Here is a 24,393-nt window from a genome sequence, read left to right as displayed (position 1 = left end):
GGAGACGCGAGCTTTGTCGGGATTTGTAGTTCAGTTTGTGGGGACGCTGGTCATTAGTGATTCCTAGCGGACTACGGCTCCCAGAATGCTGATGGTGGAATGGGAATTCCCGGAATGTGTCTGTGTGTGAGGGGAGGGGCTGTCGTGCTGTTAGTGAAATCCGGAAAACATGTCTGCGGATTGGTGAGTGTAATGGAGGAGACGGTGAGGAGCTGCGAGGCCAAGGTGTGACCCTGAGGCACAGAGGGGGTTCTGGTATACAGCGATGTCGTGACTGAGTATGGCAGGGGTGCTGTGTGCACTGACACCATCACTGCGCTCTGAATGTCGCGATTATTGTAATGATGTGTAGAGGAGAGTGCAGGAGGAGCACTCTGTGACACGAGGAGGGAAAGAGGAAGGCCACAGTCACTGACAGGAGGAGGGAGAGGAAGGCCACAGTCACTGACAGGAGGAGGGAGAGAGGAAGGCCTCAGTCACTGACAGGAGGAGGGAGAGGAAGGCCACAGTCACTGAGAGGAGGAGGGAGAGAGGAAGGCCACAGCCACTGACAGGAGGAGGGAGAGGAAGGCCACAGTCACTGACAGGAGGAGGGAGAGGAAGGCCACAGTCACTGACAGGAGGAGGGAGAGAGGAAGGCCACAGTCACTGACAGGAGGAGGGAGAGGAAGGCCACAGTCACTGACAGGAGGAGGGAGAGAGGAAGGCCACAGTCACTGACAGGAGGAGGGAGAGGAAGGCCACAGCCACTGACAGGAGGAGGGAGAGAGGAAGGCCACAGTCACTGACAGGAGGAGGGAGAGGAAGGCCACAGTCACTGACAGGAGGAGGGAGAGGAAGGCCACAGTCACTGACAGGAGGAGGGAGAGGAAGGCCACAGTCACTGACAGGAGGAGGGAGAGAGGAAGGCCACAGTCACTGACAGGAGGAGGGAGAGGAAGGCCACAGCCACTGACAGGAGGAGGGAGAGAGGAAGGCCACAGTCACTGACAGGAGGAGGGAGAGGAAGGACACAGTCACTGACAGGAGGAGGGAGAGGAAGGCCACAGTCACTGACAGGAGGAGGGAGAGGAAGGCCACAGCCACTGACAGGAGGAGGGAGAGAGGAAGGCCACAGTCACTGACAGGAGGAGGGAGAGGAAGGCCACAGCCACTGACAGGAGGAGGGAGAGAGGAAGGCCACAGTCACTGACAGGAGGAGGGAGAGGAAGGCCACAGTCACTGACAGGAGGAGGGAGAGGAAGGCCACAGTCACTGACAGGAGGAGGGAGAGGAAGGCCTCAGTCACTGACAGGAGGAGGGAGAGGAAGGCCACAGTCACTGACAGGAGGAGGGAGAGGAAGGCCACAGTCACTGACAGGAGGAGGGAGAGGAAGGCCACAGTCACTGACAGGAGGAGGGAGAGAGGAAGGCCACAGTCACTGACAGGAGGAGGGAGAGGAAGGCCACAGTCACTGACAGGAGGAGGGAGAGGAAGGCCACAGTCACTGACAGGAGGAGGGAGAGGAAGGCCTCAGTCACTGACAGGAGGAGGGAGAGAGGAAGGTCACAGTCACTGACAGGAGGAGGGAGAGGAAGGCCACAGCCACTGACAGGAGGAGGGAGAGAGGAAGGCCACAGCCACTGACAGGAGGAGGGAGAGGAAGGCCACAGCCACTGACAGGAGGAGGGAGAGAGGAAGGCCACAGTCACTGACAGGAGGAGGGAGAGGAAGGCCACAGCCACTGACAGGAGGAGGGAGAGAGGAAGGCCACAGTCACTGACAGGAGGAGGGAGAGGAAGGCCACAGCCACTGACAGGAGGAGGGAGAGGAAGGCCTCAGTCACTGACAGGAGGAGGGAGAGAGGAAGGCCACAGTCACTGACAGGAGGAGGGAGAGGAAGGCCTCAGTCACTGACAGGAGGAGGGAGAGAGGAAGGCCACAGTCACTGACAGGAGGAGAGAGGAAGGCCACAGTCACTGACAGGAGGAGGGAGAGGAAGGCCACAGTCACTGACAGGAGGAGGGAGAGAGGAAGGCCACAGTCACTGACAGGAGGAGAGAGGAAGGCCACAGTCACTGACAGGATGAGGGAGAGAGGAAGGCCACAGTCACTGACAGGAGGAGGGAGAGGAAGGCCACAGTCACTGACAGGAGGAGGGAGAGAGGAAGGCCACAGTCACTGACAGGAGGAGGCAGAGGAAGGCCACAGTCACTGACAGGAGGAGGGAGAGGAAGGGCACAGTCACTGACAGGAGGAGGGAGAGAGGAAGGCCACAGTCACTGACAGGAGGAGGGAGAGAGGAAGGCCACAGTCACTGACAGGAGGAGGGAGAGGAAGGCCACAGTCACTGACAGGAGGAGGGAGAGAAAGGCCACAGTCACTGACAGGAGGAGGGAGAGGAAGGCCACAGTCACTGACAGGAGGAGGGAGAGGAAGGCCACAGTCACTGACAGGAGGAGGGAGAGGAAGGCCACAGTCACTGACAGGAGGAGGGAGAGGAAGGCTACAGTCACTGACAGGAGGAGGGAGAGGAAGGCCACAGTCACTGACAGGAGGAGGGAGAGGAAGGCCACAGTCACTGACAGGAGGAGGGAGAGGAAGGCCACAGTCACTGACAGGAGGAGGGAGAGGAAGGCCACAGTCACTGACAGGAGGAGGGAGAGGAAGGCCACAGTCACTGACAGGAGGAGGGAGAGGAAGGCCACAGTCACTGACAGGAGGAGGGAGAGGAAGGCCACAGTCACTGACAGGAGGAGGGAGAGGAAGGCCACAGTCACTGACAGGAGGAGGGAGAGGAAGGCCACAGTCACTGACAGGAGGAGGGAGAGGAAGGCCACAGTCACTGACAGGAGGAGGGAGAGGAAGGCCACAGTCACTGACAGGAGGAGGGAGAGGAAGGCCACAGTCACTGACAGGAGGAGGGAGAGGAAGGCCACAGTCACTGACAGGAGGAGGGAGAGGAAGGCCACAGTCACTGACAGGAGGAGGGAGAGGAAGGCCACAGTCACTGACAGGAGGAGGGAGAGGAAGGCCACAGTCACTGACAGGAGGAGGGAGAGAGGAAGGCCACAGTCACTGACAGGAGGAGGGAGAGGAAGGCCACAGTCACTGACAGGAGGAGGGAGAGGAAGGCCACAGTCACTGACAGGAGGAGGGAGAGGAAGGCCACAGTCACTGACAGGAGGAGGTAGAGGAAGGCCACAGTCACTGACAGGAGGAGGGAGAGAGGAAGGCCACAGTCACTGACAGGAGGAGAGAGGAAGGCCACAGTCACTGACAGGAGGAGGACTGGAGGTTACAGTTGGGAAGGGGGGTGACAGGAGGTGTCATGCTATTGGCTGTACAGGCTTAGGCCCCTGTTCACACATCCATATAAGACTAATTTCACACTAGCGTCGGTACCGACGCATACTGTGAAATAAAATCACAATGGGGGCAGCGGATGCAGTTTTACAACGCATCCGCTGCCCCATTGTAAGGTTCGGGGAGGATGGGGGCGGAAAAAGCGGAACCGACGGACAAAAAACACGACAGATGCGACGTGTGGCAATCTGTCGCTAATTAAAGTCTATGGAGAAAAACGCATCCTGCAGGCAACTTTGCAGGATGCGTTTTTTCTGCAAAACGACGCATTGAGATGTGCGTCGTACGACGCTAGTGTGAAAGTAGCCTAATACCGCTGCATTTGTGTCATCCGTTTTTTTCTGATATGGTGTAAGAAAAATGAATTCCTAAGCTTCTCCTGTACTTTGCAATGTCAGACCCGGGCTGCACACGGACTACTGACTGCTGCCGTCCGTGTGCTGTCCGTGTTCACATGGACCCGTAGACTTGTATTGGCCGCTGTCATCTCTGCTGCTGTAAATACCGGACATTGCAGCACCATAGACTATAATGGGGACTTGAGGTGTGTGTGAGAAGTTGCTGCACAGCTGGAGGTGAGACGGGACCTGAGGGGTAAAGGCACCAATACTGGAGCATAAGTAAGATGAGGAAGTTACTCCTGGTAACCAATCAGGTCGCTGCTGTGTTCTCTGTGGAGTCTAGTTGCTATGGTAACTGCTCTTCTACTGCCCGCTTTGTCTTTTCGGGACAGATGATTGGCGCTCGGACAGATGACTTTGTCCTGAAACTTTGTGCCGTGCGGTGCCGGTATAAGGCCGGGTACACGGCGGCATCAGAGGTGGCAGAGAGACAAACCTCAGCTGCTGCAGAACCTCATAATACACACCTCAGCTGCTGGACAGCATCTTAATACACACCTCAGCTGCTGGAGACCATCATAATACACACCTCAGCTGCTGAAGAACCTCATAATACACACCTCAGCTGCTGGAGACCATCATAATACACACCTCAGCTGCTGGAGAACCTCATAATACACACCTCAGCTGCTGCAGAACCTCATAATACACACCTCAGCTGCTGCAGAACCTCATAATACACACCTCAGCTGCTGGAGACCATCATAATACACACCTCAGCTGCTGGAGAACCTCATAATACACACCTCAGCTGCTGGAGACCATCATAATACACACCTCAGCTGCTGGAGAACCTCATAATACACACCTCAGCTGCTGGAGACCATCATAATACACACCTCAGCTGCTGGAGAACCTCATAATACACACCTCAGCTGCTGGAGACCATCATAATACACACCTCAGCTGCTGGAGAACCTCATAATACACACCTCAGCTGCTGGAGAACCTCATAATACACACCTCAGCTGCTGGAGACCATCATAATACACACCTCAGCTGCTGGAGAACCTCATAATACACACCTCAGCTGCTGGACAGCATCTTAATACACACCTCAGCTGCTGGAGACCATCATAATACACACCTCAGCTGCTGAAGAACCTCATAATACACACCTCAGCTGCTGGAGACCATCATAATACACACCTCAGCTGCTGGAGAACCTCATAATACACACCTCAGCTGCTGCAGAACCTCATAATACACACCTCAGCTGCTGCAGAACCTCATAATACACACCTCAGCTGCTGGAGAACCTCATAATACACACCTCAGCTGCTGGACAGCATCTTAATACACACCTCAGCTGCTGGAGACCATCATAATACACACCTCAGCTGCTGAAGAACCTCATAATACACACCTCAGCTGCTGGAGAGCATCTTAATACACACCTCAGCTGCTGGAGAACCTCATAATACACACCTCAGCTGCTGCAGAACCTCATAATACACACCTCAGCTGCTGCAGAACCTCATAATACACACCTCAGCTGCTGCAGAACCTCCTAATACAGTAAGAAATAGCAGAAGCTGTATGAGCTGCTATAAGGTGTTATGGGGCAGTGTCCTCCTTATTTCGGTACCCGCTCCCTGTGCCCCGCGGCCTCCCGTCCCGCTCTCCCGTGCTTGGGGCGGTGTGTGGAGCGCGGCGGCTCCTGCCAGGGGTTTTCCACTCTGTGCCGCCCACCTCTGCACATGCCTGTGTGTGAACATCACCGCGCTCTGCGCTCACAGACGCTGCAGAGAGGGAACATCCTGCACAGGACGAGGTACGGAGCAGGGGAGACGGCGCAGGGGAGACGGCGCTGGGGCTGTGGGGTGAGGTGCACATGTAGCAGAGCCGTGGAGGGCACGGCCGGGAATCGCGGGCCTCTAACAGTCGGCAGAATTATTCCTAATTGTTCTTATGCCAGAAAAAGCAGATGTGATTGTCTCCGTGCTTCACATTATGGCACTACAACTCCCAGCAGACTGCCCTGTGTTGTGAAGTTCTGTCCTAAAACTGGAATGTGTCGGTCATGTCCGGTGCCTCTAAGAAATGAGGGGAAAACCTCCAGCAAGTATCTGTCTATATACACAGTGTATACCGTATACATACAGGGGGCTGTATACAGTGCACATACATATGGGGGCTGTAAATAGTGCATATACATACGTGCGGCTGTATGCGGTGTATATACATATAGGGGGTTTTATGTGATGTATATGCATACGGGGGCTGTAAATAGTGCACATACATATCGGGACTGTATACAGTGCATATATATACGGGGGGCTGTATGTGGTGTATATACATACGGGGGCTGTATGTGGTGTATATACATACGGGGGCTGTAAATAGTGCACATACATATGGGGACTGTATACAGTGCATATATATACGGGGGGCTGTATATGGTGCATATACATACGGGGCTGTATCCTGTGCATATACATATGGGGCAGCTGTATCCTGTGCATATACATATGGGGGCTGTATGTGGCGCATATACATACGGGGGGGCTGTATGCGGCGCATATACATATGGGGGGCTGTATACGGTGCATATACATATGGGGGGCTGTATACGGTGCATATACATAAGGGGGGCTGTATACGGTGCATATACATACGGGGGCTGTATACGGTGCATATACATACGGGGGGCTGTATGTGGTGTATATACATATGGGGGCTGTATACGGTACATATACATAAGGGGGGCTGTATACGGTGCATATACATATAGGGCTGTATACGGTGCATATACAGTGGGGGCTGTATACAGTGCATATACATACGGGGTCTGTATGTGATATATATATACATACGGGGGCTGTATACGGTGCATATACAGTACATACGGGGTATGTGGTTTATATACATATGGGGGGCTGTATACGGTGCATATACATATGGGGGCTGTATACGGTGCATATACATACGGGGGGCTGTATGCGGCGCATATACATACGGGGGGCTGTATACGGTGCATATACATACGGGGGGCTGTATACGGTGCATATAATACATACAGGGGCTGTATACGGTGCATATACATACAGGGGCTGTATACGGTGCATATACATACGGGGGGCTGTATACGGTGCATATACATACGGGGGGCTGTATACGGTGCATATACATACGGGGGGCTGTATACGGTGCATATACATACGGGGGGGCTGTATGCGGCGCATATACATACGGGGGGCTGTATACGGTGCATATACATACGGGGGGCTGTATACGGTGCATATAATACATACGGGGGGCTGTATACGGTGCATATAATACATACAGGGGCTGTATGCGGTACAAATACTGTACATATATGGAGGCGTATACGGTCGGGTTGGTGGTCCTGTCCTGCGCAGGTTGTGCATTATTTATGGTTGGCTCGTGTCGGTGAGTTACGGGTACGGTAGCGGCGGTCGATTCTGCGGGTCACACTCGCGCTCCTCATGTTATTTTCTTACTGATTTCTTATTTCCTAATCATTAGTGGGATCCTGTTCTTGCGCTCGTCGTCACATTGCTCACATTCACAGCACTGACCCCTCGCACCCTGACCGCCCGTAACAAACGCTGTCAGCACCTCATGTCATTGAGAAACCTGTGGCAGAGTGGACACCGCCATACTGTGCCGTAGAGGATTAAAAGGAGTATCCAGCACCTCCACGAGGCTGTGCGAGGTGACGTCCATCACACCTGGCGGATATCATGCACCATATGGCGGCACACTGAGTCTTGGGGGCTTTTATATTTATGTGCCCTAACACGGCACATTCATTACAATCTGGCTGTAGTATTACTTTAGGAAACCTCAGCAGGCGTTACCGGTCAGCCCGTCAGTGAATCGTATGGTAAGTGAGAAACCCCTGTGTACTAAGGGTTGGGAAATCCACGGATATGGTCTCCAGTCGTGTCATGGAAACAACCATTGTTTGTTACTGCCGTCTCCACATGAAATCTTTCCAAGAGCCTTTAATAGAAACAAGCTGTAGGAATCTATATACCAACATTATACAGCCCTCCAGAGAGTCATATGTACACAGTAACTGGCCCATGTGTGAGGACCCAGGAGCAAATACACAACCTAAAGCGACCGTACATACCCCTAAGATAAATGTGTGAATGTCCTATATACTAGAATGTAACAATATAATACTGCCCCCTATGTAGAAGAATAGAACTACTATAATACTGCCTATATGTACAAGAATATAACTACTATAATACTGCCCCCTATGTTCAAGAATATAACTACTATAATACTGCCCCTATGTACAGGAATATACTATAATACTGCTCCTATGTACAAGAATATAACTACTATAATACTGCTCCTATGTACAAGAATATAACTACTATAATACTGCCCCTATGTACAAGAATATAACTACTATAATACTGCCCCATGTATAAGAATATAACTACTATAATACTGCCCCTATGTACAAGAATATAACTACTATAATACTACCCCTATGTACAAGAATATAACTACTATAATACTGCTCCTATGTACAAGAATATAACTACTATAATACTGCCCCTATGTACAAGAATATAACTACTATAATACTGCCCCTATGTACAAGAATATAACTACTATAATACTGCCCCTATGTACAAGAATATAACTACTATAATACTGCCCCTATGTACAAGAATATAACTACTATAATACTGCCCCTATGTACAAGAATATAACTACTATAATACTGCCCCTATGTACAAGAATATAACTACTATAATACTGCCCCTATGTACAAGAATATAACTACTATAATACTGCTCCTATGTACAAGAATATAACTACTATAATACTGTCCCTATGTACAAGAATATAACTACTATAATACTGCCCCTATGTACAAGAATATAACTACTATAATACTGCTCCTATGTACAAGAATATAACTACTATAATAGTGCCCCTATGTACAAGAATATAACTACTATAATACTGCTCCTATGTACAAGAATATAACTACTATAATACTGCCCCTATGTACAAGAATATAACTACTATAATACTGCCCCTATGTACAAGAATATAACTACTATAATACTGCTCCTATGTACAAGAATATAACTACTATAATACTGCTCCTATGTACAAGAATATAACTACTATAATACTGCCCCTATGTACAAGAATATAACTACTATAATACTGCCCCTATGTACAAGAATATAACTACTATAATACTGCTCCTATGTACAAGAATATAACTACTATAATACTGCCCCTATGTACAAGAATATAACTACTATAATACTGCTCCTATATACAAGAATATAACTACTATAATACTGCCCCTATGTACAAGAATATAACTACTATAATACTGCCCCTATGTACAAGAATATAACTACTATAATACTGCTCCTATGTACAAGAATATAACTACTATAATACTGCCTCTATGTACAGGAATATAACTACTATAATACTGCCCCTTTGTACAAGAATATAACTATTATAATACTGCTCCTATGTACAAGAATATAACTACTATAATACTGCCTCTATGTACAGGAATATAACTACTATAATACTGCCCCTTTGTACAAGAATATAACTATTATAATACTGCCCCCTGTTGACCACTTAGGACTGCGCTCGTTTCTTTCTCATTCTTCTGGTGACGTTTCCTCTCTTTCCTCCGCAGACGGATCTCGTTTCGTGCAGAGATGTCGCTGTAGATTATGACCTCGAGTAAGAATCCAAGATTCAATCATTTTTCACCTGGTGCCACAAACGTACAACCAGACGATACCAGCGGGGTACCGGCCTTTTCTGCCCACTATTTCCTGCTCTGTGTCTTCTTTCCTCCTCCGTTCTTCCTCCTCTTTCCTCTCTGTCCGTTTCTCCTCTTCTTTCCCCTTTCCTTAGACACAATCTTATCATTTTCTCATTTCTCCTAGACCACAATGGAGACCACATTCGGCCCGGCATTCACAGCGGTGACCACCATCACTAAAGGTAATGCTGAGACCCTCCGGCCGTCCTCTTGTATTTTTGGCTTTTTTTTTTTTAGAATAATGCAAAAATAGAGTTAATCTTCATCTCCTGTGTGTTGTCTCCAGCCGACGGTACCAACACCTTCAAGCAGCACCGCAGGACGCCCTCCTCATCCAGCACCTTAACCTTCTCACCTCGAGATGATGACGATGTCATGGTAAGTGGTAAGCCCACCCTCTCGATTTGTGTCTGGGGGCCGAAGGCCTATCTGAAGGTGTTCCTCTTAAATAGCAGTCCTGCTTCCCCTAGCTGTTCTTACCAATCCCCCCCATACATATGCAGGCTCAACAGAGAGAGACTTGTAAGCCAGACACTTGTCCTGTAAATTGAAAGGATCGGACATGCTGAAATCCAACATGTCTGATCCTTCTCTCCCAAATATCATCACATGGGCCCCCAAACAGTAGATTGTCAGCTGCTCCAACTGCTCTTACTGACCACCCTCGTACATGTGTTAGCTGAGCATACAAGTGTTCTCAAGGATTGGACATGCTGAAATCCAACATGTCTAATCCTTCTCCCTATGTCCTCACATGGGGCCACAACTATTCCTACTGACATATGCACACTCGGCTCATCTGAGCATACATGTGTTCTCACTGCAGTAAGCCACTGTCAGACACCTGTATAATGAATAGATTGGACATGCTGAATTCCAACATGTCCGATCCCCCATACACATCAGATTGTCCGCTGCTCCTGCATTCCCCAACTACTCCTACTGACCCCTCCTTGTACACATGCACGCTCTGCTTTGCCAAGCATACATGTGTTCTCAAGGCATGTATAATGAAAAGATTGGACATGTTGAAATCCAACATGCCCGATCCTTCTCTTCCCAATATCAGCACATGGGCCCCCTGCACACATTAGATGCTCATCTGCCTACAGGTTTTCCCAGCTTTTCCTACTGACCCCTCCTTGTACACATGCACGCTCCGCTTTGCCAAGCATACATGTGTTCTCAAGACATATGTATAATGAAAAGATTGGACATGCTGAAATCCTACATGTCCAATCTTTCTCTACTTATACAATCTGAATTTACTTCTAGAATGCAGTGCAAGCGTCCGGACCACCAATATGGTGGACATGTCATCCATCTTCATACATAATGGAAATCCTCCCGGCATGGTCATCCGATAAGATGCCATCGGCACCGTGCACATATTAACAAGCACAAAGGGGTTAAACCCTCGTAAAGGGAATATCATTCCCAATATATGTTCCCCTCTGGCCTCCCCCCTCCTTCCTCGGCCTCCTCACCTCTCCAGCAGGAAGCGGCCGAGCTGGCTGAATTGAATTGGAGGAAGTGTCTGCATATACAGTGTGAGCAGCGCTGCCAGGAGCGAGTGCGGAGCGGCTGCTGATCTATAGGGTGTGCGGAGCCTCGCTCGTCCCGGCAATGCGAGCAAATACCGCCGACACCCCGAGATCAGCTCCGATCCCGCCAGAGGGAGCGTCCACCTAATCCGAAAATGTGAGCGGGCGGCTGAGGATGACGGGCGCATAGTGGAGCTCTGCGGGCACAGACCCGTCCCAGCACTCATGGTTGCATCGTTTCTCCTCTTTGCAGCCTCCGATCAGCACCTCCCGGCGGTCGGACTCGGCCATATCTGTCCGCTCCCTGCACTCCGAGTCCAACATGCCCTTGCGCTCCACATTCTCACTCCATGAAGAAGAGGAAGAACCGGTAAGTGGTAAAATCTTACAGGAGCCGGCGCGTCTCCGTGCTGAGTCCTCACTTTATTTTGCTTTGTGCTTTTTCTCTGTTCTTCCTCCTGGAAGTGTCTGGATGAATCGGCGACTGACTGTTACCGTCCGCTTTGTCGCGTTCCGACACTGTGATTAGTTACCAGTTTATTAATACATTTCCAGGAGGGAAATACGAGGCTGCAGTATTCTTATCACAGATACCTTTGCCAGTGAGGATGACTTTGGAGGGAAGCAGCAGGGTAAAGCATGACTGTTTTCTTCTGTGTCCGTACAGGACCCTCTGGTGTTTGCGGAGCAGCCCTCCGTGAAGCTTTGCTGCCAGTTGTGCTGCAGCGTCTTTAAAGACCCAGTTATTACCACGTGTGGGGTAAGTGACCACCCAGAAGAACAGAACCCCCCTTAAAGGGATGAAGCGTACATTTTGCCTGTCGGAAAGTTCTGCAGTTTTTTCTCATACACGTTCCACTATATTTCCCTATCTCTGCTTGCTGTCAGTCTGGTCTTTGCCCTGCTCACGCAGCTGTAGGTCTGGTACAGTGTATCAGGGAATCGTGCAGCTTCTGATACATTGATTGAAACCTATCGGCCGTGAGCATCTCAGCGTAAGACTGATGCCTGACTGCAAGAAGAGATAGTGCAAATGATATCTATGGCATGACTGGCTGATCCGTCCCTGTATGGTGACAGCAAGTATCTGTTGGGGGTAGTAGTTGCATCCTTCATTGCAATCCTTGAGATTGCACTGTGAATATCTGCGGGATAAGACACTTGTTGATGGACGTGGGTTTTGGCAGCAGCGACGTAGCGGGCGGCAGCGCTTCCCTTGGCAGGCGGCAGCGCATCTTGGCCGGAGGCGCACCTGTAGCTACATCTGTTCTCAGCGCCTGCCAGGAACATGGAGTAAAAGGACTTCTCACATCACCCGTCATATCTGGAGGACATATGTGTCCAGACGCCAGGGAAGGACGCTACAGTCATGGCTGATAACGGAGGACAATAGATGGCAATATAAAATGAGACACAAGGACGGTTAGTGTCCCTTTAATGGATCAACATTTGCAATTCCTCTGGTAAAGGTCAGCTCTCAGCCGCCCTCCCCCGGAAACCTCCGAGCAGCAGCATCACTGGCCGAGCCGTGGAAAGTCCTGCGGCAGGAAACCCGCGCGTTGCTTGCCCAGTATTGCTTAACAGCCGGCACAGGAAGGGGGCAGGGAGACTGTGTTTTCTCAGGCCGCAGCTCTGGGGACCGTCAGAGGCCAGAAAACACAGGGAAAGTACCAGAGTCACGCATCCTGCACAGCCAGCGCCAAGACAAGACCCTCCGAATGTAGAAGTGATGGAAGAGGGAAGCGAAAAGAGCAAATCAGAAGATGAGGAAGTGCCGAGAAATGGGAGAGAGATGTCCCACGTGCACGAATACAGCGTATATAGTGATCGGACATGATATAGGTCTTGTGGGGTGTTCCCGGAATACAGCAGGTCTTGTGGGGTCTTCTCAGTATATGACAGGTCTTGTGGGGTGTTCCCGGTATACGGCAGGTCTTGTGGGGTGTTCCCGGTATACGGCAGGTCCTGTGGGGTGTTCCCGGTATACGGCAGGTCCTGTGGGGTGTTCCCGGTATGTGGCAGGTCCTGTGGGGTGTTCACTGTATACGTCAGGTCTTGTGGGGTGTTCCCGGTATACGGCAGGTCTTGTGGGGTGTTCCCTGTATACGGCAGTTCTTGTGGGGTGTTCCCTGTATACGGCAGTTCTTGTGGGGTGTTCCCTGTATACGGCAGGTCTTGTGGGGTGTTCCGGTATACGGCAGGTCCTGTGGGGTGTTCCCTGTATACGTCAGGTCTTGTGGGGTGTTCCCGGTATACGGCAGGTCTTGTTGGGTGTTCCCGGTATACGGCAGGTCTTGTGGGGTGTTCCCGGTATACGGCAGGTCTTGTGGGGTGTTCCCGGTATACGGCAGGTCTTGTGGGGTGTTCCCGGGATACGGCAGGTCCTGTGGGGTGTTCCCTGTATACGGCAGGTCTTGTGGGGTGTTCCCGGTATACGGCAGGTCTTGTGGGGTGTTCCCGGTATACGGCAGGTCTTGTGGGGTGTTCCCGGTATACGGCAGGTCTTGTGGGGTGTTCCCAGTATACGGCAGGTCTTGTGGGGTGTTCCCGGTATACGGCAGGTCTTGTGGGGTGTTCCCAGTATACGGCAGGTCCTGTGGGGTGTTCTCGGTATATATGATTAGTATCTATTAAAAGTTTGCCATTTAGCCTGAACCAGGAGTAAATCATGGGCACTCAGAGTTTATGGATGGAAGTGTGGAGTGAAGCCTGACCCGTCCTTTCTGATCCTTCAGAAGAGATACTGCAGCCTTAATTGTAAAAAGAAAAGTTCCTTCTGGCTCTGATAGAGAAGTGTCGGGACACGCAGAGCATCGCAGCTTTATATCTGCAAACCGGTCACAGCGCCCATGATGACCCCTGTCCACCACCTACACCGTGCACATGACCTGGACCAGCAGGAATGGTAGAAGGCGTCTGGTCTGATGAATCCTGTCCTCCATCATGTGGACGAACGGTGCTTGTGCGTCACTTACCTGGGAAAACGACAAGATGGCTGAGGCCGTGCAATGGGCAATGTCCTGCTGGGAACCTTCATCATGTGGATGTTACACCTAATATTGCACAGCCCCATCCCCGGTCCGATCTCACCAGATCCCCCTGGACACAATCGGACCCCAAGCCTCGATGGGTCAGATCTGCTCTGGTGGCTGGAGACGACCTGCACATGTGGTGTAACACTCTGCCTGATCTCGGTATACGGCACTATCGCTATATTACTGTCTCCTTCCCTGCTCGCCTCTTTATTAGGCCGCTAGGTGGCGCTTTTAATATCACAGTCATTGGCTGGATGGTAAATATATAGGTTAATCCTCCCCCGTCCTATATGGATTATGTGATCGCACAGGATTAGCGGATTAATAAAGCCGCAGCGGCCGGCTGTAAGATATAAGGTCCGTCTATGTGCTAGGGGAGCCTGCTGAATGATGGCCGCTGACTCTTCTCTCCTTTGCTCCACAGCATACGTTTTGCAGGAGGTGCGCCTTAACATCTGGTAGGTAGAGTCTTCTTTAACTATATAATATTAAAGGGGGAATATTGCCACAATTTATACTGATCGCTGGGGGCTCTGTAACCTCTCCGTCCCTTTTACATGGGTCACTATGTGATCGGACGAGCGATCAATGGCGACAATCAAGAAAATCGAATATGTCGGCAGCACATCACCATATGTAAAGTGTAGTATAAAATGACAATCCCATAAAGGAATTAAAAGAAAAATGTAGTTAAAAATGTTTTTTATTTTGTGCGGATTTCTTGCCTTAATGCCATTGTTTCCTCTCACCAGATAAGTGCCCGGTGGATAATGCCAAATTAACGGTGGTGGTGAATAACATCGCCGTCGCCGAGCAGATAGGAGAGCTCTTCATCCATTGTAAATACGGCTGCCGCCCCTGCGCCAACGGGAAGCCGACGACGTATGAAGTTGACCCCCATGGCTGCCCCTTCACCATCAAACTAAGTGCCAGAAAGTAAGTGTTCTGTTCTGGGGTCCGTCCGCTGAAACCCCACCAATTCCACTGTGTGCAGAGGAAAGAGATTGGTGGGGGTCCGACTATAAGTTCTAATGTCTGGGACTTGCACCAGTCTGAAAAGACGGGTCTATTGTTTGCATGGCGCAATGGTTGAGCGAGTGTGCCATCCCCCCATACTCGACCATTGCTCCATGTGAACAGGGGACACCAGAGCCCAGATTTTGAGAATATTGCAGGTCAGACTTCCAACAATCCACAACTCATCACCGATCTTCTGGATGGGAGATCGGTTGGTATGGCGGCACAACCCCTTTAAAGGCCTGTCCTAAATATCAGGACCTCCTCTAAAGAAGCCGCAGCACTCCTCAATAAAAAGTAAGGACCCCTTTAATTATTGGAAGGCTTGACGTACGGATTATTTTACATAAGGTCAACAGTTTTCCAGCTCTGGTCGCAATGATTGGAGTTGCAGTTGACAGTCTACGGTACCTGTCTGGATTTAAGATTTATGTCTTATGCTTCTCTTCTGTTTTTGCAGGGACCATGAAGGCAGTTGTGACTATCGGCCGGTGCGTTGTCCCAATAACCCGAGTTGCCCGCCTTTGCTGAAAATGAACCTGGAAGCCCACCTCAAGGAGTGTGAACACATAAAGTGCCCTCATTCAAAGTATGGGTATGTTCAGGATATGTACAAGGTAGAGGGATTGTATAGGGGCAGCCGGCGACGTGATGGCGAATGCTCTGCAGATCAGACCTGTATGATGGAGATAACGGCGGCCTCCTTGTCACACCCAGGTGCACGTTCATCGGGAACCAGGACACGTACGAAACACATCTGGAGACGTGTAAGTTCGAGGGTCTCAAGGAATTTCTCCAGCAGACTGATGACCGGTTCCATGAAATGCAAGTGGTCATGACCCAGAAGGACCAGGAGATCGCCTTCCTCCGCTCCATGCTGGGAAAGCTGTCAGAGAAGATTGACCAGCTGGAGAAGAACCTGGAGCTCAAGTTTGGTAAGAGATGGTCCAAGTCCATCCCTTTAGCACAGATTTCTGCAACCTGCAGTATCACAGCTGCTTGTCAGTGGATGTTCAGGTCCGGCGGGTTCAGCCAAACAGGAAAAAAGTTTGGGTACCAGAACAGTACCCAGACCCCATTCACTTGAATGGATGTCCTGAACATCCAGTGTTTGCCACACTGTCATGTGCATGACAGCGCGGCAAACACACCTTCTGATCGGCGGTAAAATTATTACTGCCGGTCAAACAGCTGCTGTTCCCATGCTGTCAAATGACAGTGTGAGCCTGCAGCTATGATCGGAGTTAAAAAGTTTACATCCAGTCACTGGCGTCGTCTGATGGGACTAGTATTCCCATCAGCCTATGCCTGCTGCCCCTAATAACAGCAAGTGCAGGCGGCGGCTGATAGGAGTATTCATCAGCTGGTGCCTGCGGCTAAGTAAATAATTGAAATAAAAAAAATGGTGTGGGTTCCCCTGTATTTTTGATAACCAGCCAGACAAAAACTGTCAGCTTCAGCAAGGCTGGTTATCAAGAATAGAGGAGTCCCCACGCCTTTTTTTTTAAATTATTTAAATAAATAGCTGGATGCTGGTATTCTCAGGCTGGTAAGGGGCCATGGTTATTGCTTCCCCCAGCCTAAAAATAGCAGCCCACAGCCGCTCAAAAAGAAGCATCTATTTGTCTGGCTCTTCCTACTTGCCCTGTAGCAGTGGTATGTGGGGTTTATATTTGTGGGGTTGATGTCACCTTTGTATTGTCAGGTGACATCAAGCCAATGGCCTAGTAATGGAGAAGCCTCTATAAGACAACTATCCATGACTAGTCCATAGTTGTATGGTAAATAAACACAGCAAGTATAAAGTCTTTTATTTGAAATAAAAAAAACACACCTTTACTCTTTTATTTAAAAATAACAAACCCAGTAGGGCTGTGTGCACACGTTCAGAATTTCTTGCCGAAATTTCCTGCGCAAAACCAGACATTCTCTTCAAGAAATCCGCATGCATTTTTCTTGCGTTTTTACCGCATTTTTGGTGCGTTTTTTTGCAGATTTTTCTGGAGGTTCCCAATGCAATAATATAGTGGGAAAACCGCAAAACATCCGCAAAATGAATGAACATGCTTTTTTTACCGCGATGCGTTTTTTTCGCGGGAAAAAAACGCATCATGTGCACAAAAATTGCGGAATGCTTTCTAAATGATGGAATGCATAATGTATGCTTTTTTTTTTGCGTTTTTATAGCGAAAAAAACTCGAAAAATCTGCAACGTGTGCACACAGCCTTATACTCACCTAATGCCTAATTCCAGTGAAGCCAACGTCTCTTGTAAAAAAAACAAGGGCCTGCTCGCTCAATGCCATCGTTCATGCTGAAAAGCACAAGTCGCACAGATGGATTACGGCGTGGGACACTATGGATTCCAACCATCCCTCATCCATCCATCCATCCCTCATCCATCCATCCCTCATCTATCCATCCCTCATTAAAGCATCTATCCCTCGTCCAGCCATCTCTCATCCATCCGTCCATCCATCCTTCATAAAATTATCCATCCCTCATCCATCCATTCCTTAACCATCGATCCCTCATACAGCCATAACCTCGATGACTTCACCGCTAGTCACTGAGGCTGCGCTCGCAGCAACTCATTCCTCAGTGGTTCTCAGCCTGGATGGTCGCATCTCGGCACTGTCCAGGTTGAAAACCATTTATCTCCAGACATGGATTACGGTGTGAGACAGAACTACGGACAGGGGAGTATTTTTGTTTATTATAGGAGATGAGGGCTTCAGTGGAATTAGGCGTTAGATGAGTATAATTGTGTTTGTTATTTTAAATAAAAAAGTAAAAGTGTGTTTTTTATTTCAAATAAAATACTTTATTCTTGCTGTGTGTTTATTTACCATATAATTATAGGATTAGTAATGGATAGGGGTCTTATAGATGCCTCGCTATTAGTAATCCGTGGGCTTGATGTCACCTGACAATACAAAGGTGACATCAACCCCACAAATATGAACCCCACTTGCCACCGCTACAGGGCAAGGGTGAAATGCCGGGCAAAGCGCCAGAATTGGCGCATCTAATAGATGTACCTTTTCTGAGCGGCTGCGGGCTGCTATTTTTAGGCTGGTGGGGTCAATATCCATGGCCCCTTACCAACCTGAGAATACCATCTGTCAGCTTCAGCAAGGTTGGTTATCAAAACTAGAGGGGACCCCAAGCTGTTTTTTTAAATGATTTATTTAAATAAATCAGCGTGGGGACCCCTCTATTCTTGATAACCAGCCTTGCTGACAGCTGAGGGTTGCAGCTTTCAGCTGTGAGTTTTGCCTGGCTGGTTATCAAAAATACAGGGGAACCCACGCTGTTGTTTTATTATTTAGAGCGGTGGCGAATACTCAGCCGTGACAGTAGACGTAGGCTGATGGGAGTGGTAGACCCATCGGCCAACGCCAGTGACCAGAGGTAAACTTTTTACCTCCAATCATAGCTTAAGGTTAACGCTGTCATCTGACAGCGTGAGAACCGCGGCTATCCGTCTGACCGATAGTAATGATTTCAGCGCCAATCAGAAGCTGCATTTGCCGCCCTGTCATGCATACAACAGCGTGACAAACACCCGGTGTGCGGCGGGCTGAACCCAAACAGTAACACAGCCTTCCTGGTGAAGTAAGTGTTCAGGGTCCGTGCCCAAATAGTAGGTATTCGATATGGACCCCGAACTTTACTGTTCAGTTCGCCCATCTCTACTTGTCAGGCCATGCTGGGAGTTGCAGTTTCAGAACAGCTGGAGTGCTGCAGGTTGCTGATCCCATTGCTTTAGCTGCAGCAGACCTGACTGTTGGAGCTTGCTGGGAGTTGTAGTTTCACAGTAGAAGGAATGTTGCAGACTCCTGCTCTATCAGCTGGATTACGCTGTCAGGCCATGCTGGGAGTTGTAGTGTCACAATAGCTGGAATGTTGCAGACTCCTGATCAAGCAGCTGGATACTACGCTGTCAGGCGATGCTGGGAGTTGTAGTGTCACAATAGCTGGGGATTGCTGCAGGTTGCTAACCATTGAATAGCTGCTGACTGTTTGATCATGCTGGGAGTTGTAGTTTCTTTGCTGCTTTTACTGGTTTGATACAATCCAGATGCATACAATAGATGCAGCACTGTCTCTGTCGTCTAGTGTTCTCTGTTGTCAGCCATTTGCTGCTGTTTTTCTTGCTCCTGGACTGCATTTTTTTTTTCTTCCTTCACAGACGTCTTGGACGAGAACCAAAGCAAGCTGAGCGAAGACTTGATGGAGTTCCGCAGAGACGCCTCGATGCTGAACGTGAGCGGAGCATACATTATAAAGTAAGTGCCCCCCTGCCGAGCAGCGCGTCATCGCTCACCGTGTCCCTCTGTTACAGGATGAACTCTCACACATCAATGCTCGGCTGAACATGGGAATACTTGGCTGTAAGTAGTAGACGTCCAGACACCAGGCTGTCACTAACCTGCTGCCGTGTCGCTGACTGATGTCCTCCTTCTTCCCATCTGCAGCGTACGACCCCCAGCAGATATTTAAGTGTAAGGGTACCTTCGTGGGGCACCAAGGCCCCGTGTGGTGTTTGTGCGTCTACTCCATAGGAGATCTGCTGTTTAGTGGCTCCTCCGACAAAACCATAAAGGTAATCGGCGACGCTCCCATATTTTCTGCCTGCGTCCTGCTCTCCGTCCCCTTCCTTACTCTCCCCTCTCCTTCTAGGTGTGGGACACCTGCACAACCTACAAGTGCCAAAAGACCCTGGAGGGGCACGACGGCATCGTACTGGCCCTGTGTATTCAAGGGTGAGGAAAAAAAAACATCGAATTGTGACACATTATTACCAGAGCCCAGATCTGTGCCACCACCCCCAGTCATTGCCAAACTACAACTCCCAGCATCCTCTGACATTATCGCCTTTCTGTTCCACAGAAGCAAGTTGTACAGCGGCTCCGCAGACTGCACTATAATAGTGAGTATGACCGACGGAGGAGTGATGGAGGACGGGAAGGTCTGTTATAACCCTGAGTGTCTCTTCCTCCAGGTGTGGGACATCCCAACGCTCATGAAAGTGAACACCATCCGAGCACATGACAACCCGGTGTGCACCCTCGTGTCCTCGCACAACATGCTCTTCAGCGGCTCCCTGAAAGCCATCAAGGTCCGTGCCCCTCACTGCGGGTTTCCTTCTAATCCCCCGGATGGTGGGATCAGTAACGTACCCCCATGGAGGCTGACTACACCGCTATGGAGGGTCCGGGTTCGAGTCTGACATATTTCTATATTATCTCACACAATTGGGGGGGTCTTACTCCAACCATTTATTTCCTTGACCAGAGGACGAGACGTTACTCCATGTTTCTTCCCGTCTTTGCAGGTTTGGGACATTGTGGGTACGGATTTAAAGCTGAAGAAGGAGCTGACCGGCCTTAACCACTGGGTCCGTGCACTCGTAGCCTCACAGAACTACTTGTACAGCGGGTCCTACCAGACCATAAAGGTGAGAGAGAGTAGGATGTGTGATGATGAGGGTATAGTCAGAAATACTGGGGTATATTGACCCCATAACCACCCTCTCATACACCTCAGCCATGGCTGGTGGCATTGCTGCCTCTTCTGGTCTCCTCCCAGCGCTTTCCGAGCAAAACAGAAGCAGTTTACAGTCGATTGTATCTTCTTCTCAGGGGTCTTAAGGTTAAAGGGACACGCTGGGGATAGTTAGAGTGCTATTTTATGCCTAGTGCAGGACTTAAAGAGCAGTTATCACCAGTCTGGGGCTGACCTATAGGGAAGCATCAGATTGGTGACAAAACAGGTCCCTAATCTCCTTCTTTCTAGCAAAAGTCGAGTCTGAAATTCTGGGTTGTGGGATGCGAGAACCATGACACTGGGATCATGCTTCAGCCCTTGCAATGGCCGCCGCACCCTGCACGTGTTTTTTCAGAATAGAAGAAAGACGTAAATTTAACCTAAGAGCATTTGTGTCGCCATCGGCAGATCTGGGACATCAGGACCTTGGAGTGCGTCCACGTCCTGCAGACGTCCGGAGGAAGCGTTTACTCCATCGCCGTCACTAACCACCACATAGTGTGCGGGACATATGAAAATCTCATCCACGTGAGTAGAAAACTTAATGTATTACTCAAGAGAAGTAAATATAAGCGAAGGCTCCGACCTATGATTCTCCAGCCATCGGAAAAGTCATAGCGGCTGGAAAAGCCACAGGTCTGAGATCGCGCTCCTCATCCGCCATCTTGAACAGAATCGCATTATTACCATGTCTTCTCCAGGTTTGGGACATTGAATCCAAGGAGCAAGTTCGTACATTAACCGGACACGTGGGCACGGTGTACGCTTTGGCCGTCATTTCCACTCCTGACCAAACCAAGGTTTTCAGTGCCTCCTATGATAGGTCCTTACGGGTACGTGACTTTTGTTTTTTTATGCATTATCCAAAAATGTCTTGGCTCCCACAGTTAAGACATCTGCTTCCCTAAACCTGCTTACTTAGATCTTCAGGTTTGGTGGCCGCCTTATGCTTCTTACTTTCGGAGAAGTATCATACACCCCTGATAAAGGAGGTGGCTCGGACATCACTGCCACCCCCACTATTTGGATGCTTAACTTAGATGTCTCCGTTGGAAAAACCCTGGTCCGGTCACAGTCAGGCAGGAGAAGACTTATCTGATCCAGTGTCATGTCTGTGACTGTAGATCCTCTTCTTCCATCAGGTCTGGAGTATGGATAACATGATTTGCACACAGACATTGTTGAGACATCAGGGCAGTGTGACCGCATTGGCCGTTTCGCGAGGACGTCTGTTTTCGGGTGCCGTAGACAGCACAGTAAAGGTAAGTTCTGACCAGTACTTTGTACACTGCTGTCTAAGAGCCACAAGGTGGCATCATTGCATGCACAGAAACACTGGCTTAGCTACCATGGTGATTTTGGTAGACGTGGTGGGGGTTTGTCCGTGCCCACTACGGTCACTTTACGTCAGAATTTGATAATAAAACATTTGGGTTAGGCGGAGGTTGGGGTGTTCCCACCCCCTTTAGTCATAAATCATACTGCTCCTGACAACTGCTCCCACTTTCCGTAGGTTCCCTTTTGATTGACTCATTCTCTCTGTCTCCTCCTTAGGTCTGGACCTGCTAATGGAGACCAAACCACCTCCAGTTATAGCCCGGACCACGGCCAAGTCTCCTCTGCCAGCCTTCCCTTTATTGCCACGGACATCTGACTTTTTGATAAGAATTTGTTTCGTAGACACTTTAAGGCACCTGGACCTCCTATTCCGTTCTTGCTACTGGATTGTTCTCACTACCAGTTCAGAGCTCGGGCACCATAATAATACAGGAACTAAAGGCGACTGTGCGCTGGTAAAGCCAATCACCCCCAGCTGTGCCCGCAGCCCCATCTAAGCGGGGCAGGAGTGTTTTTGTGATGAGGACAATAGACTTACAGGATCATGAGAAGAGGGTATTGTTGTTGAAATTATCTTCATGGGTCGATCCAATGTCCAGAATATATAGCGACCTTGGTTGCTATACGACACCCATATAGGTTTTCCCTGGGCACGGTGCCCCTCGGGACAATATCATGTGACACACGAGGACGGGGCGCGATCCTCTGAAATTAGGATTATCATTGTTGTATACAGTCCACGCTCTGTCTTCAAAAAGGGGTCAAAGGTAGGAAATGGTATAAAGTCAGCATTAAATATCTAGTCACATCCTGTGCCTCCGCTGCGGTGGTCTTCTCCAGTTTACTAGTGAGGACAGCACATCCATCACTTACGTGACCCCCCTAAAGCCAAATAGTGATCAGGTGCTGTACATGCCAGCGTGACTTCTGCAGCTAAGGATTGGCAGCAGCGGTCAAAAGAATGATAAATGCAAAATCATTAGCGAAGGGTGAGCTGGCAAGGTGGGATTTTTAATCGTTTATTATTATTTTTTTATTATTAGAGGCCAATTCCTGCCCTTAACCCAATTAAAAAAAACCTGGATAAAGACCCCCTTTATAGACCCCATTAATTGAATGCAAACGTGTGGAGTCGCTGCAATCTCACATAATAAACCTGCCTTCTGCTCCTTTTAAAGGGTGACTATCATTTACAAAAAATGTTTTATATATTAAAGGGGCTGTTATGTGCTACTGATCCAGTGGCGGTCCGGGTTTGAGACCCCCATCGATTGCCGTGAAGTCTGCAACCCCTGCATGAGCCGCGCACAGAGTGATGTACAGACCCATAGACTTGGGTACATACGCTGCTCTGTGCACCGCTCAGGCAGGAGGACCGATCGGTAGGGGTCTCAGGACCCGGACCTCTATGGGTAACAGCCCCAAATATATATATATTTTTTTTTTGTAAATGATTAGTACTTTTTAAGTGCCATCTATCCATATATTTAGCACCTTCTTGGGTCCTGATCCCGGACTGGGAGAGCAATACTTTCGATGCGGGGAGGAAAAGAAGTGACAACCGCTGTGACCCCCAGGGCAGTTGTCAGGTCTGCCCCTCCAGATGTAGCGGGGTGATTGGAGATTGTGCCTTGCGATCGGATCCAATCCACGATGGACCCCGGAGTATGGAAAATGTAAAAGGTTTGACCAACCAGCTCTTGTAAAATTAGCTGGCGGCATGCTGAGCCTTGTAGTACCTCCCGTTTGTACCATTGTAAGGGTCGGTGGGGAGGGAGGATCTTATATAAACTCTTTTTTTTATTAGTTACGGCTGTTTTTACGGTTTTGTATGGGTGCACACAGGTCGCCCCATCGGTTATTATATCCCGCGCTCGTCACTGTACATAATGTAGATTTTTACAATTCTTTTTAAAATTGACGCTAGACGAGGCCGATGCTTAAGACGTCTTCTTCACCTTCACAAAAACTGGCTCACACTATAGAAATCCTAAGGGGGCAAATAAATATCCCCCGATTGGAAAAATGAATTACTAGTAAATAAGTGTCACACCAGGACATTGCACCCAGATGTAAGGCCTTCTGAAACTCTTATTTTAGGAGCTCTTGAACACTAATTCCCACACTCCTGTAGACGGGTCATGTACAGTGAAGCAGCCAGCACGGGGGATCTGGTGCCGATCCCCACCTCTGCTTCCCCACCGTGACCCTCCAGGTACGCCTCACCCCGTGACATCGCAGCTTCACCCCCCATCACACGCCACTTTCCACACATCGAGCCTCTTTTTTTTTTTTCTACAGTTTTTAAATATTGTATTATAGGAGCAGCGATTTATTTCCAATAAAATCGAAATGACGGTGA

General features: G+C 49.3%; 1 protein-coding gene across 5 annotated transcripts; it reads left to right on the top strand.

The window, feature by feature from the left end:
- Positions 1 to 32: 32 nt before the first annotated feature.
- TRAF7 (TNF receptor associated factor 7) lies at positions 33 to 24,393 on the top strand. 5 transcript variants are annotated; one of them, XM_069734577.1, is made up of 21 exons: positions 33 to 183; positions 9,413 to 9,527; positions 9,669 to 9,726; positions 9,831 to 9,922; positions 11,342 to 11,458; positions 11,756 to 11,848; positions 14,548 to 14,581; positions 14,876 to 15,059; positions 15,601 to 15,735; positions 15,858 to 16,075; positions 19,336 to 19,409; positions 19,489 to 19,537; positions 19,622 to 19,749; positions 19,827 to 19,909; positions 20,037 to 20,076; positions 20,149 to 20,265; positions 20,482 to 20,604; positions 21,102 to 21,221; positions 21,395 to 21,526; positions 21,836 to 21,955; positions 22,248 to 24,393. In XM_069734577.1, exons 2-21 carry the CDS (start codon positions 9,450 to 9,452, stop codon positions 22,260 to 22,262), a joined length of 2,010 nt encoding a protein of 669 aa, XP_069590678.1. In that variant the 5' UTR covers positions 33 to 183; positions 9,413 to 9,449; the 3' UTR covers positions 22,263 to 24,393. The 5 variants fall into 5 exon arrangements, with proteins under 5 accessions (XP_069590678.1, XP_069590681.1, XP_069590680.1 ...); XM_069734580.1 differs by having other exon boundaries at positions 65 to 183; positions 9,413 to 9,459; XM_069734579.1 differs by having other exon boundaries at positions 65 to 183; positions 15,601 to 15,729.

This window comes from Ranitomeya imitator, chromosome 7 (genome assembly GCF_032444005.1).
Source record: "Ranitomeya imitator isolate aRanImi1 chromosome 7, aRanImi1.pri, whole genome shotgun sequence".
Taxonomy (NCBI): domain Eukaryota; kingdom Metazoa; phylum Chordata; class Amphibia; order Anura; family Dendrobatidae; genus Ranitomeya; species Ranitomeya imitator.
Note: the sequence above shows the minus strand (reverse complement) of the source record. Positions and strands in the feature narration are given on the sequence as shown.

Bases quoted from the DNA above. Each gene is read 5' to 3' on its own strand.
- TRAF7 (XM_069734577.1), top strand. From the start codon at position 9,450: ATGACCTCGAGTAAGAATCCAAGATTCAATCATTTTTCACCTGGTGCC. The intron at 9,528-9,668 runs GTACCGGCCTTT...CATTTCTCCTAG, and splicing joins AACCAGACGATACCAGCGGG to ACCACAATGGAGACCACATT. The intron at 20,266-20,481 runs GTCCGTGCCCCT...CCGTCTTTGCAG, and splicing joins GCTCCCTGAAAGCCATCAAG to GTTTGGGACATTGTGGGTAC.